The sequence below is a fragment of the Chlorocebus sabaeus genome, chromosome 25, assembly GCF_047675955.1.
Source record: "Chlorocebus sabaeus isolate Y175 chromosome 25, mChlSab1.0.hap1, whole genome shotgun sequence".
Lineage (NCBI taxonomy): Eukaryota > Metazoa > Chordata > Mammalia > Primates > Cercopithecidae > Chlorocebus > Chlorocebus sabaeus.
Window position 1 is genome coordinate 62246262 of NC_132928.1, and position 13397 is coordinate 62259658.

A 13397-nucleotide genomic window follows, 5' to 3' on the forward strand; every position below is an offset into this window, starting at 1 on the left:
GCAGGAGAAGAAGAGAGGAAAGACAGAGTCATCTCACCAATGCTTAAAGCCTTCACTCTGGGGTGTTGCTCCAGTAACTGCTTTAGACAAAGAGTCAATAATTATTCCACTTACGGGGTTCCACATAAACTCCATTCCTAAGCCAGTCACCGTGTTACTGTGAGGACTCTGTCAGGCCTGATCATTATAATGTTCAATACTGTCCCACATACTTTCCCATTTTGAATCTCTTCTTGCTACCCTATGTAATCATGGAGATACCAAAATTTCAACTAGGTATCAAAAATAGTGCTAATAATCTAACAAGCCCCTTAAATGATACAACCAAAGTGATTTAAGTAATCTTTAAAAATGTATTTATCTGGTCTGGGCGCAGCGGCTCACACCTTTAATCCCAGCATTTTGGGAGGCCTAGGCCTACATGGGTGGATTACTTGAGCCCAGGATTTCCAGACCAGCCTGGGGAACGTGGCAAAACATCTATTAAAAAAAAAAAAAAAAAAAAAAAATACAAATATCAGCCAGGCGTGGTGGCTTGTGCCTATAGTCCTAGCCATTTGGGAGGCTGAGGTGGAAGGATCGTTTGAGCCCAGGAGGTCAAGGCTGTAGCAAGCTGTTATCGTGCCACTGCACTCCAGTCTGGGTGACAGAGCGAGACCCTGTCTCAAAAAAAGAAAAAAAATTAATAAAAAGAAAAATAAATTTATCTGTATCACCTACAGATATTATGTATAACTCTCTAGATAACCCAAGATATTCGTGAACTAACCAAACTTCCCAAAAATCAGTTAAAAAATTAGAAATCATCTCTTTCTTCTTTTCCCTATCAAGTATTTCTGGAAGCAGTGAAAAAAAGAATCTATTTTCACTTCTAGTTTGGATTTCAAAGTTAGTTACAAAAAACAGGTATTCTAAAAGACTACTTTTGTAACCATCATAGAAATAGAAATTCACAGTAGAGAGGTTTGACCCATTTAGTCAAACCTTCATGGGCACTGGAAACTTGGTAACCTTACAGCAATAGAACAATGATGCCCTGAATATATTACAAAAGATGTCTTTCTCTATAAGCCTATAACCTTTGAAATGTATACAGAGCTTTTCTTCTTGCTGAATCTCTCTTGTTCAAGCTGGAAAAAAAGGGTATCTTAATAGTTACTTTATATACAGGAAACAGAAGCTCACGGAGTTTAAATGATTCACCCATTCATTTCAATTAGTTTAGTGACAGGGCAGAAAGGCAACATTATTTCTGGTCCAAAGTACTATACAACTAATCCTACTATGAGACAGCCAACTCTCAACTATCCCGGCAACACTTATTTTGAACTGGGATTATCCCAGTCCTTTGATTCCTCCCTACCCCTAATCCATCTTTTGAATACTACATTTTTTATTAGCACCTACATTAGGTGGTAGTTGGGTTACAAAAAATAACATAATTTTAAAACCCCATTTTCTTTTTGGTGAGCTACTTCTGACAAAAAGTTTAACAGTGAGAAATATTGAAATGTAAGACAAAATGAGGCACACAGAATACCTGAACTTCAAGTGACTGATATCCTCTGCCTTCCCATATAGCCACCAGCCACATGGGGCTATTTAAATTAATTAAAATCCAATAAATTAAAAATTCAGTTCCTCAGCACCACTAGCCCTTCCAAGTGCTCAATAGCCATAAGTAGACAGTGGCTATTGTACTGGACAACACAAATACAGAACATCCCATAGTCACAGAAAGTTTTAATGACAGTTCTGAACATACTGAAGTAGACTGTTTATTAATTTCCTTCCAATTACAGTAAAATGGAAAGAACCAGAATTAGTGGTGAGCAGGGCATAAGTGCTATCCATTATACTGTATACAAATATGTCTAAAGATATAGATGATTATGTTTATCTATACTTATATCGCTGTATTTTTATTAAATGTTACTTCATTCAGGCAGGGCACAGTGGCTCACACCCGTAATCCCAGCACTTTAAGAGGCCAAGGCAGGTGGATTACTTGAGGTCAGGAGTTCAAGACCAGCCTGGCCAACATGGCGAAACCCGTTTCTACCAAAAATACAAAAATTAGTCGGGTGTGGTGGCACACCCCTGTAATCCCAGCTACTCAGGAGGATAAGGCATGAGAACTGCTTGAAACCTGGAAGGCGGAGGTTGCAGTGAGCTGAGATCAGGCTACTGCACTCCAGCCTGGGTGACAGAGTGAGACTCTCTCAAAAAAATAAATAGAAGAAAATAAAATAAAATGTTACTTCAATCAAATATTCACTAAGTGCCTACTATATGTCAAGCACTGAACTTATGCATTGTGTATCACATATATTCATGTCATGGTCACCTTGTTTAGATTATAGCTGGTGCCAATTAAACCTTGTAATTCTTTGAGTATAAGAACTTATATAGCCGTTATATGGCAATAAGCGTTTTCTGGCACAACAGGTGCTAGTTGGGTTAAAAAAATAACGTATTTTTAAAACCCCATTTTAAGCTATAATTTTTCACAAACTTCTATCTTATTATAAAAGTATATAAAAGTAACAATTTAACAAATAAAAAATAAATCAACAGCCTAGGAAACACAAGACCCCATCTCTACCAAACACAAAAATATTAGTTGGGTGTGGTGCGTGTGTCTGTAGTCCCAGCTACTTGGAAGGTTGAGGTGGGAGGATCACTTGACCCCAGAAGTTTGAGGCTGCAGTGAGATATAATTGTGCCACTGCACTCCAGCCAGAGCCAACAGAGTGATACCCTCTCTCTAAAAAAAAAAAGTAAATAAAATATATATTAAAAAATCATGACAGTAATTATAAGAATTGATACCTTAAGGTGGTGGCTGGAAATAAAGCTATGCCATAACTAACTAGAACCATGATAATAAACTCACTTTATCATTTATTAATAATATGTTTTATTTCACATTTAAATTGCTTAATTGAATAAAAAGCAACAGGCTCCTCAGTTAACATACTAATTTTCATTAATTTGGTACAGGCTTGGTTTAATGCTTTCATGACAATCCAACTCACAACCATCTTGGGTTGTCACTCACAAAAGTAAACGTTTTAAGTGGTCGATTAATACACAATCTTAACTATATTATATCCCTTTGATATTTTTAAAAAGAACAAAACAAAAAAGGAACAAAAACTGGGACTGGTAAATAATGAATGTATCACATGTGATAAATGTATTATACTATAACACGCTTTCTAACTATGCAAAGACAGCCATGGTAATCCTTTAATAAGCAATTATGTAATTAGAAAATAACTGTTTAAAACATCTAATAATATGCATACTTACACAGAGAATAGAGCTTTTTTATTTCAGTAAATAACTTTAATGGCTAAAACTTTCTCTTTGTGTGTGTACATAAATAAATTGGACACAGAACAACCTTCAAATAACTAAAATTAAAGTATCTGACTCACAAACAGAAGTTGATAGACTGATTTTCCATTCTGCAGCAGTAGTATGTACTTTAACCCACATAGTCCAAGTTTGTGAACCACTGCCACTGCTGTCTCAAAGTCATTTTGAAAAATAAGGAATGGTCATGCCAAAAAATAGGATAAAACCATAAAACAAAACACCAGACCATAGGGAAGCTCCTTTACCTGGAGGGATGTGCGGAGGCAGAGAAAAACATAACACTGGCAATATGCTGGATCAAATGCAGAAAGGCAAACCACTATTTGAGTAAAAGCTAAAGATTTTTAAAAGCCTTAACATCTTTGGCATATCACTTAGACAACAATCTCTCAGGGAACCCGAGAGTATACTATGCTGATAGTTCAAACCTTGAGGCACTGCTAAATATGCTAACTGTATACTTATTTCAGCGTCCTAACTTACTCATATCAATCTAGTTTTATGTTTAGCTTTCTTTTTTTTTTTGAGACAGAGTCTCGCTCTGTCACCCAGGCTAGAGTGCAGTGGTGTGATCTCGGCTCACTGTAATCTCTACCTCCCAGGTTGAAGCAATTCTCCCTGCCTCAGCCTCCTGATTATCTGGGATTACAGGCATCCGCCATCACGTCTGGCTAATTTTTGTATTTTTTAGTAGAGATGGGGTTTCGCCATGTTGGCAGGCTGGTCTTGAACTCCTGACCTCAGGTGATCCACCTGCCTCGGCCTCCCAAAGTGCTGGGATTACAGGTGTAAGTCACTGTGCGTGGCCTAGCTTTCTTTTTAAAACAAGTCAGATCATTTAAGATGCTTTGAAAGGATTAAAATGTTTCTGGAAAATTTGCTTCTTCATAACTCAAAACTCCTCACAAATGTAACTGTATTTCCTCTAAAATCATGCCTATTTTAAAAATCATTTTATATTCTCAAACACAACTGATTTCTTTGAGCAAAAATGAATTCCCAAAGAAATATAAGCCTGGGCTGGGCGTGGTGGCTCACACCTGTAATCTCAGCACTTTGGGAAGCTGACGTGGATGGATTTGGTTGAGCCCAGGAGTTTGAGACCAGCCTGGGCAACATGACAAAACCTCATCTCTACAAAAAATACAAAAATTAGCTGGGTGTGATGGTGTGCCTGAGTCCCAGCTACTCAGGAGATGGAAGCGGGAGAATCCCTTGACCCCTGGAGGTTAAGGCTGCAGTGAGCCGTGATCATGACACTGTATTCCAGCCTGGGTGACAGATCGAGGCCCTGTCTCAAAAAAAAAAAAAAAAAAAAAAAAAAGAATATATATAAAGATATATATAAATGTGTTCTTAAAAACACCCATAGTACATGCAGGATGCTATCCTTGGATTTTGACCTTCCAGGCCAGGTGGAGCATTACTGTACTTTCAACACAAAGTAATTTGAGTAATATTTAAGTAGTGGCTTAAACACTTCAAATAGTAATTATATTCCCTGGAAAGAAAATATCAGATTTTTCCTGATTCCATAAAAGCACCCAATCTAATCCATACTTCCGCTTTTTTTTTTTTAACCTAATGATCTTATACCATTTTACATAAATTTCATTCATTTTAATTCTTTTCCTGCTTTAAAATTATTATTTACAGGCTGGGCACAGTGGCTCACACCTGTAATCCTAGCACTTTGGGAGGCCAAGGCAGGAGGGTTGCTTGAGGCCAAGAGTTCAAGACCAACCTGGCCAACATAGTGAGACCCTGTCTCTAAAAAAAATGTATTATTTATGACAGGTTAATCAAAGAGTCAGTGGTAGTGCTTAGAACAAACAAAAATGCCATGTATCCAGACAACTGTTTAAATAATTTATTAAATATATTCACTCTTCTTTAAAAGTCCTCGGTTAGCTGACAAATTGTAGAAAATTAATTTGGATATTGGCTAATTTGGGGTTTTCATCTTCTATAGATTCTTGCTTGATTAACTGGTTTTAGCATAGGCTTAGAGAGTGTGTGTGCCTGTGCCTGCATGCCTGTCTTCATCACCCTTTCTCTTCCAAAAAGTTATTTTTATTTTTAATTTTTATTAATTTTTATCTTTTAAGAGACAGTGTTTTGCTCTGTCACCCAGGCTGGAGTGCAATGGAGCAATAATGGCTCACTGCAGCCTCGACCTCCCAGGTTCAAGCAATCCTCCCACCTCAGCCTCCTGATAGCTTGGACTACAGGCATGTGCCACCACACCCAGTTAAATTTTTTATTTACTTTTTGGAGAGACAGGGTCCCACCAGAGACCAGGCTGGTCTCCATCTCCTGGCTCAAGCAATCCTCCCACCTCAGTCTCCCAAAGTGCTGGGATTACAGATGAGAGCTACTGCAACCCACTACAAAAAACTGTTTTTAAATAAGCCTTCTAAACTTTCCCCCTTTTAGCTACTAAAATACACCCTGTAATCTTTACTCTCTCTTCATCTTACATATGAAGCACTAAGGTCTTCATCTTACATATGAAGCACTAAGGTCTACTACCAGATATTCTTCAATAACAAAATCCTCAGTATAGTCAAAATATCCTCCAACATAATCTTTTAAACTCTTCACAATTTACTGATATAATTATGATTTCAGAGGCCTGTGTTCTGAAAGGAATCATAAAGCTTCTAGACTAATATTAAACCATACATTAAAAATGCAGCAAAAGGCTAACAAAAAGGTACAGTTTAAAACCAAAAAACAACATGGCTGAGGAATATATTGTATCTTAGACGCCTCTTTGGACATGTAAAGCAAATACAGTTGTCCCTCGGTATGCACAGCGGATTGGTTTCGGGACCTCCCTTGGATACCAAAATCCACTGATGCTCAAGTACTCAAAATTATAAAATGCATATTTTTATATAACATATGTGTATCCTCCCATACACCTTAAATCATCTCTAGGTTACTTATAATAATATATAAACACTATGTAAATCATTGTATTGCTTAGGAAATAATGGCAAGGAAAAAAGTCTACACATGTTCAGTACAGACATGCCCATCCTTTTTCATCCCCTGCCCCAAATATTTTAGACTGGTTGAATCCACAGATGTGGAATCCATGAATACAGAGAGCCAACCGAATTTGGACCCGGCCAAGGAGGGCAATCAATGTAAGGCCAATTCACCCTACCTGAGTGAATCCAAGTTTGATTCGTCTTTGTTTGAAGGTCTTGGCAAACTGCTCAAGCTCCTCAAGGTCACTGGGCTCCTCCAAGCTGGGAGTATCAATTCGCTTTGGTGTTGACTGGCTCTGTGGAAGTGTCTGAATTGGGGTTGCTGCTATTGTGCGTGTTGGGGTTGCTGGCTGTTAGAGAAAGAATAAAACAATGAGGAAAAACATGTGAAGAGATATTTAGGCTTACTCCAAGTAAACAATTGAAGGAAACAGCCACATTTATGGAGAACAATGAAGACCATGTAACACTACAGAATGTACAACATAATGTTCAGTGAGCAAAGCAGACAGTGAAACTACGTATGCGGTAATTACAAGTAAGGTTAAGCACGTAATTCTATAGAAAAAACATGAATACACAAAAACGAAATCTATTATAACTGGGTTTTCAAATGGTCTGAAGGCATATATCTTATGTCTTTTAATAAATTACTCTTTATTTCAAAAAATCTATTTCATAAGTCTAGCACTTCAACTGCCAAAGCAGTAGTCTTGTTTATCACTATTACATCTCCAACCTGTGACACAGTATTATAAAAATAGTATTCAAGATCATTAAAACTATTTTAAGGTGGAAAAGTAAACCACCTGTAGTTTAAATATAACAGGTTTCACTTTTGTATATCTGTTCCAGTTTTTTCCCCAAGGACCTGTATTTTTAAACCTTCACTGTAATTATGGTATACATAATTTTACTCTCTGCTTTTCTCATTTAAGACTGTTTTAACTTTTTTCTATAGTATTTCAGTCTTCATAATTATCCTTTTTAAAAACTAAGGCAATACTCTGATAATTTACTTAACCAGTTCTTAATCGCTAGACAGTTTTCATGTTTTCACTAACATAGATAACACAATGAAAAACTTTATGCATATTAGTTATTTTTTCCACCTATGTGTGTAATTAGTTCTTTTAAGATAAATTCTCAAGGGCTTTTCTGGCAACTAGATAAACAATTTCACGGCTTTTGATACATATCATAAGGTTGGTTCCCACTTTGCAACACTCTTCCACATGACTTGGTTAGCAGTTTAAAAAAATGTTTTGCTAATTCAAGAAGTAAATGGTAGTTCCCTGCTGCTTTAATTTGCATTTCTCTTACTACTCAATGTCAAAATTTTCCCATGTGTCAACTGTTATCTGTATTTCCTTGGATGTGAATTGGATTTATGTCCTTAACCAATTTATATATTAATGATACCCTTATTCTCATCCTTATCCTTAGAGAGATCCTCACATTTTATAGAGTAAGCTTTGTCATATTAACACAAACGCTTTTTCCAATTTGCTTTCTCTCTTTTATTTTTCAGTGTACATAAACCTTTAAATTGTCATTTGGGTTAGCTTTTAATTTTCCTTTCTAATATATCCTGTTACTTCAAATCTGAGAAAGCTTCACTTATTTCTAACATTGATAAAATTCCTTATAATCTGCTAGCTTCTTCTATGTGTTGTTGAATATTTGATTATTTAAATCCATGTATAGTTTATTTTGGGACATGAGGATATAGTCTCTTTTTAAAAAGAAAATACTCAAGTTTCTTATCACACAAACATAAGGTTATTCTGTTCTATTCACAAGCCCTGAGTGGAACACACCTCACTAGCGGGAGATGCTGCCTCACTGCATCTTAGTTGCTCAGTTGACCCCTCCTGTGAACAGTAGCCCAGGTGAGCGATTATAAACCAGGATTACAGATAAAGTCTGTGGCTGTGAATTTTTCTTCTTCAAATTGAGATGAGTTATATAACCCTGACCTTTACCTTATGAGTCAAGGCTTCCTCCAAAAGAACTAACTGTCCCAGAAAACTACAGAATAAGCATTACACAGGCGACAACTGGAGTTAAGTTCCTCTCTTATCATCCTGTTTCAATGACAACAACAAAGTTCATTTCTATGTTATGCTGACACTGCGTAATCTTCAACCTGACCATTCTGGAGTACCCAAAACCACCACCAACCATAGTAGACTCCCATGTGGCTGTACACTTCTCACAGCGAAACTGGTTGACAGTTAGAGGTGAGTCTTAACTATCACATTGTTACTTCATCTCCGGGGTTGAAGTAGCCCCATTCTCAAATAATAAAGGACTAAAAATAGCTTGGGTACCTTTAGATGGGGTGGTTACAGATAAGTTACCCCAACTCCAGAAACCTCAGGCTGGACTGGGCCAGATCTAGAAATGGCAGAGTAGAATTCCGTGAGCAGCAGTCAGGATGAAGCCACAACAGCCCTGCCACCATATGCAGAGCATGCAGGCCAGGAAGGAGTCTCTGGTATAGACTTTTTTCAAAAACCCCAACCTCACTCTCTACATACAGTCATACAACTGCTACTAATTGTAGTAGCAGTTACTGTATAGATAGTAGTAGATACAGAATATTCTCATCACTCCCAAAAGTTCCCTTGTTCCCTTTGTAGTTAATCCCCATCATTAGCCCCCAGTCCTTGGCAACCACTAATATGTTTTATGTACCTTACTTTTGTGTTTTCTAAAACGCCATGTGCATTGAATCATACTCTATGCAGTCTTTTATGTCTTCTTTCATGTAGTATAATGCTTTTGAGATTCACAGGAGCTGCATGTATCAGAAGCACTTTTTTTTTTTATTGCTAAGTAGCATTCCATCATATGGATATGCATAAAGCTTATGTTACCTAGTCACCAGCTGATGTATATTTAGGTTGTTTCCAGTTCGAGGTGAATAAAGCTGCTATAAACATTCACGTACAAGTCTTTGTGTGGACGTATGCTTTCATTTCTAGGGATAGAACTGCTGGGTCACGAGGTACACGGACATTTAATTTTATAAGATACTGCCAGCCTGGTGCAGTGGCTCACACCTGTCATCTCAACCCTTTGGGAGGGCAAGAAAGACAGGCAGATTGCTTGAGCCCAGGAGTTCAAGACCAGCCTAGGCAACATGGCAAAACCTCACCTCTACAAAAAATAGCTGGGTGTGGTGGTGCACGCCTGTAGTCCCAGTTACTCAGGAGGCTGATGTAGGAAGATCACTCGAGCTTAGGAGGTCACGCTGCTAGAGTGGGCTGTGATTGTGCCACTGCACTCCAGCCTGGGTGACAGAGTAAGACCTTGCCTCCCCCTCACCCCCAAAAAAAGACACTGCCAAAATAATTTCCAAAGTTGTGTGTACCATTTTGCAACACCACTAAGCAATGCATGAGAACTCTAGTTGCTTTATCTTCTTGCCAACACTTCGTTTTGTCATAGCCTTTTAAATTTTGCTTATTCTAGTGAGTGTGTAGTGATATTTCATTTAAATTTTCCTGATGACTAACGGTTTTTGAGCATCTTTTCATATGCCTGCTGGACATTCACATATCTTCTTTGGTGAGGTATCTCCAATTTTTTTGCTGCCCGTTCCCTAGATTGTCTTAGTAACTTGAATGAGTTCTTTAGACATTCTGAACACAAATCTTTTATCAGATATGTTTCATAAAAATATTTTCTCCCCATCTGTGGTCTTCTTTTCATTCACTTGAGACAAGCTTTTAATTTTTATGAAATTAAATTTATCAGTTTTTTATTTTATGGTGCTTTTTGTGTCCTATTTAAGAAACCCTTGGGTTAGGCAAGGACATAAAGATTTTTTTCCAAGTGTTTTCTGTAAGTTTAGGTCTACAACCCATCAAACAAATCTTTGTATATGGTGTGAAATAATAGTCAAGGTTTCCCACCGCCCCCCATTGTTTCTGCAGCATTTTTTAAAATGACTTTTTTTTTTCCCACTGAAATTCTTTGGTACCTTTGGTAAATCAGTTGGCCATATACGTGTGGGTCTACTGGACCTTCTATTCTGTTCCACTGGTCTCTATTTCTATCCATATGCCAGTATTACACTGTCTTCATTACTGGAGTTTTATAATTATTCTTGACATCAGGTAGTCCTTCAATTTTCTTCTCAAAGTCGTTTGGTTATTCTGTGTTTTCTACAGTTCTATACAAATGTTAGAAACAGTATGCAAATTTCTACAAAAAAAGGCTGCTAGGTATTGGTTGAGTCTGTGTTAAATCTAGAGGTCAATTTGGGAAAACCTAACATTTTAACAACTTAAGTCTTCTGATTCATGAACACATTACTTCTTTCTATTTTATAGGCCTTTAATTTTATGCAGTAATGTTCTACAGTTTTCAACGTATAAGCCTTACAAATATTTTGTTAAGTTTATTCCTAAGTACTGTAAATTTCTTTTTCTAAATTTCAATTTCCAAATGCTCACTGCTAGTGTATCGAAATGTAAATGATTTTTATATATTGACTTCGTATCATACTTGCTAAGCTCACTTATTCCAGTAGCTTTTTTTGGTAGATTCCTTAGGATTTTCTAAATAAACAATCATGTCATCTAGCAACTCAGACAGTTTTACTTCTTCCTTTCTAATCTATGTCATTTATTAATATTTCATTTTATTGTCTTACTGCATTACTAGCACCTTTTATAATGTGGAATAAAAGCGGCAACTGGTCACTGTGTCTTGTTTCTGATCTTAGGGGAAAGTATTCAGTTTTTCGTTAAGTATGATACTGGTTTTTTTTTCTTTTTTTTTGTACATGCTGTATACCAGGTTAAGAAAGTTACCCTCTATATCTAGTTTGCAAGAGTTCTTATCATAAATGGATGCTGAATTCTGTCACATTTGGTAATGTGTTAGTATTAAGTGATAACTTTCATACTGCAGACAAAGAAAGTCCGAGCTAGGAAATTCAGGATCAGCCAGTCCAGTCACCTAATTTATAGATGAGAAGACTGAGGTCCAGAGAGGTAAAATGACATGTTCAAAGCAACAGCTAGATAAGAAGTGGAACTAGGTCTATAATTTAAACCTCTTTATGCCTAAGATTTGTTTTTATATAATTATAGTGTTTATATGGTCTAGTAGAAATGAGCTAAAGAGCCATAAAAGCATTGAGAAAAAAGAAAATACAGAGATCAAAATTTCTTTGCAGTTTCTGAGAAAGAGTAAAGGGTTAACAATGGATTTTAACTGAGGCTAACTAGGTTTCCAGTTTAAGTGGTAATATCTACTGCCAAGTATGGTGAGGGGAGATGTCACATGGCTACAACTCATTACTCATTTACTGCTAACACAGTTACTCTTTATGAACATAGATGAAAATAGAAACTCTGAAGATTTTCAAAGACTATATTGATTTGCTGGCATTGCTTTATTAAGCTGATTAAGCCTAGCTTTGATTTTCTGGTCAGTTTTCAAAGACTGAATTATTAGATTTATTAGGTTTTAAAAAAATTAAAAGTCCAAAAGTCTCCCCAAACAACATGATAACAGAAAGCGGCCCCCATAGAAGAAAACTGACCTGGGAGGTGAGGGTGATGCTTGGTTGCGACTGTAGGAGGTTGGCTTGGCTTTGCTGAGGTAGTTGCGTTAGAAGATTTTGCGCTTGCAGGAGACCTGTAGAAGAAAAACATGTTATCCAGAAACATTAAAGATTTCTTTGAACACATGGCAAAAGAAAGAAAGAATTAGAAAATGAGCTGAAAATTTTCAGTTGATCTCTGGTAGTGTTACTGGTATCAAAACTCTTATTTATCTTATTTGCCTTACATTCAATCTTGTTTTACAATTTGGAAGAGAAGATATAGAACATTAAATTAAAACTGGTATGTCTTTAGCATAATCCGAATAAGCTCTGTGATAGGTCAATCCTTTATTTTAGGAAAGAGTAGGATGAAAGTAAAAAACTACTCTAGATAGAAAGAGTTGGAAATTCCAAAAAGAGCTCAACTTCTTAACCTAGAATCCATTAGAAACTGCCAGCATATGTTGGGCCAGAGGAAAAGCAGCATTTCAAGTTCTCTTTATCAAACATTTGTCTGTTGGTGATAATAAAGTTGAAATGTAAAATATTCTATTAATATCTGCACTAACACTGAACTATCTTAGTTTCAAACAACTGATAATGTAATGCCACCAATGCTTCATGATGACAAACTGACATTCAAAGGAGAAATACAAACTCTGTTTGTAGAAGATGCTCAATTACTCGAATACATGGCTTTTTATTTTCAGAACCTGATAGAGGACCAACCCAGAATGTCTGTATTTAAGGATTTAACCCACAGAGTTTCAGATAAAATGCTGTTGCTAAAATACTAAATACAAGATTATGTTTGCTGTGATAACAGCAATGGTAGAAAGTATTCAACAAAGCACACCAAACAAAAGGGATTTTACCATTTTTTTTAACATGTGATAAGATTATCTGAGGCAATACCTTCCTAATTATGATTTCCTTAGGTTACTAAATTTGGATATATTAAATGTTGGAATATGTAGGACAACAGCCAGAACACTTAAGCCTGCCAGAGATTAGCCACATAATTTGTCATTTATTTATAAGTAACTAAGCACTGCCTAAATTTAAGCTATCAAAAGATACTAATATTTATTTCATAATGTAGGTCACAAATAAGATAAATATATCAAATGGGTTTGAACTTTTCTAAAGAACCCTGACTTTTGCCGGTCCTGGGGCAAGTGAAATACATATTGAACCAAATATGATTAAATAAAATTCAGTATATATTACTACAAACATTTCTTAAAAGGCAGGCTTATGGAAGTTTAAATGACCATCCTGCTTCCCCAAGTGTCTCCCTATAGTTCAATCTCCATATAACAGTTAGGGTGATCTTTATAATCATATAATTTCCCAATTAAAACGCTGTCATGGCCTTATATTAGAATTAGAATAAAATCTACGCAGCCCTAGGTATCTGGCCCTGTCTAGCTCTCATGTCTCAACTT

The 13397-nt window shown here is 36.5% G+C and overlaps 1 protein-coding gene across 5 annotated transcripts in view; it reads right to left on the bottom strand.

The window, feature by feature from the left end:
* The window catches only part of POU2F1 (POU class 2 homeobox 1), a 201115-nt gene that overhangs the window by 31360 nt on the left and 156358 nt on the right, over positions 1 to 13397 (bottom strand). For all 5 annotated transcript variants that reach the window (XM_007989659.3, XM_007989662.3, XM_073011818.1 and 2 more), the window contains 2 exons: positions 11947 to 12041; positions 6560 to 6733 (listed from right to left, as the gene is read on the bottom strand). In XM_007989659.3, the coding sequence (XP_007987850.1) occupies positions 6560 to 6733; positions 11947 to 12041 (269 nt within the window). The remainder of the gene's footprint in view (positions 1 to 6559; positions 6734 to 11946; positions 12042 to 13397) is intronic.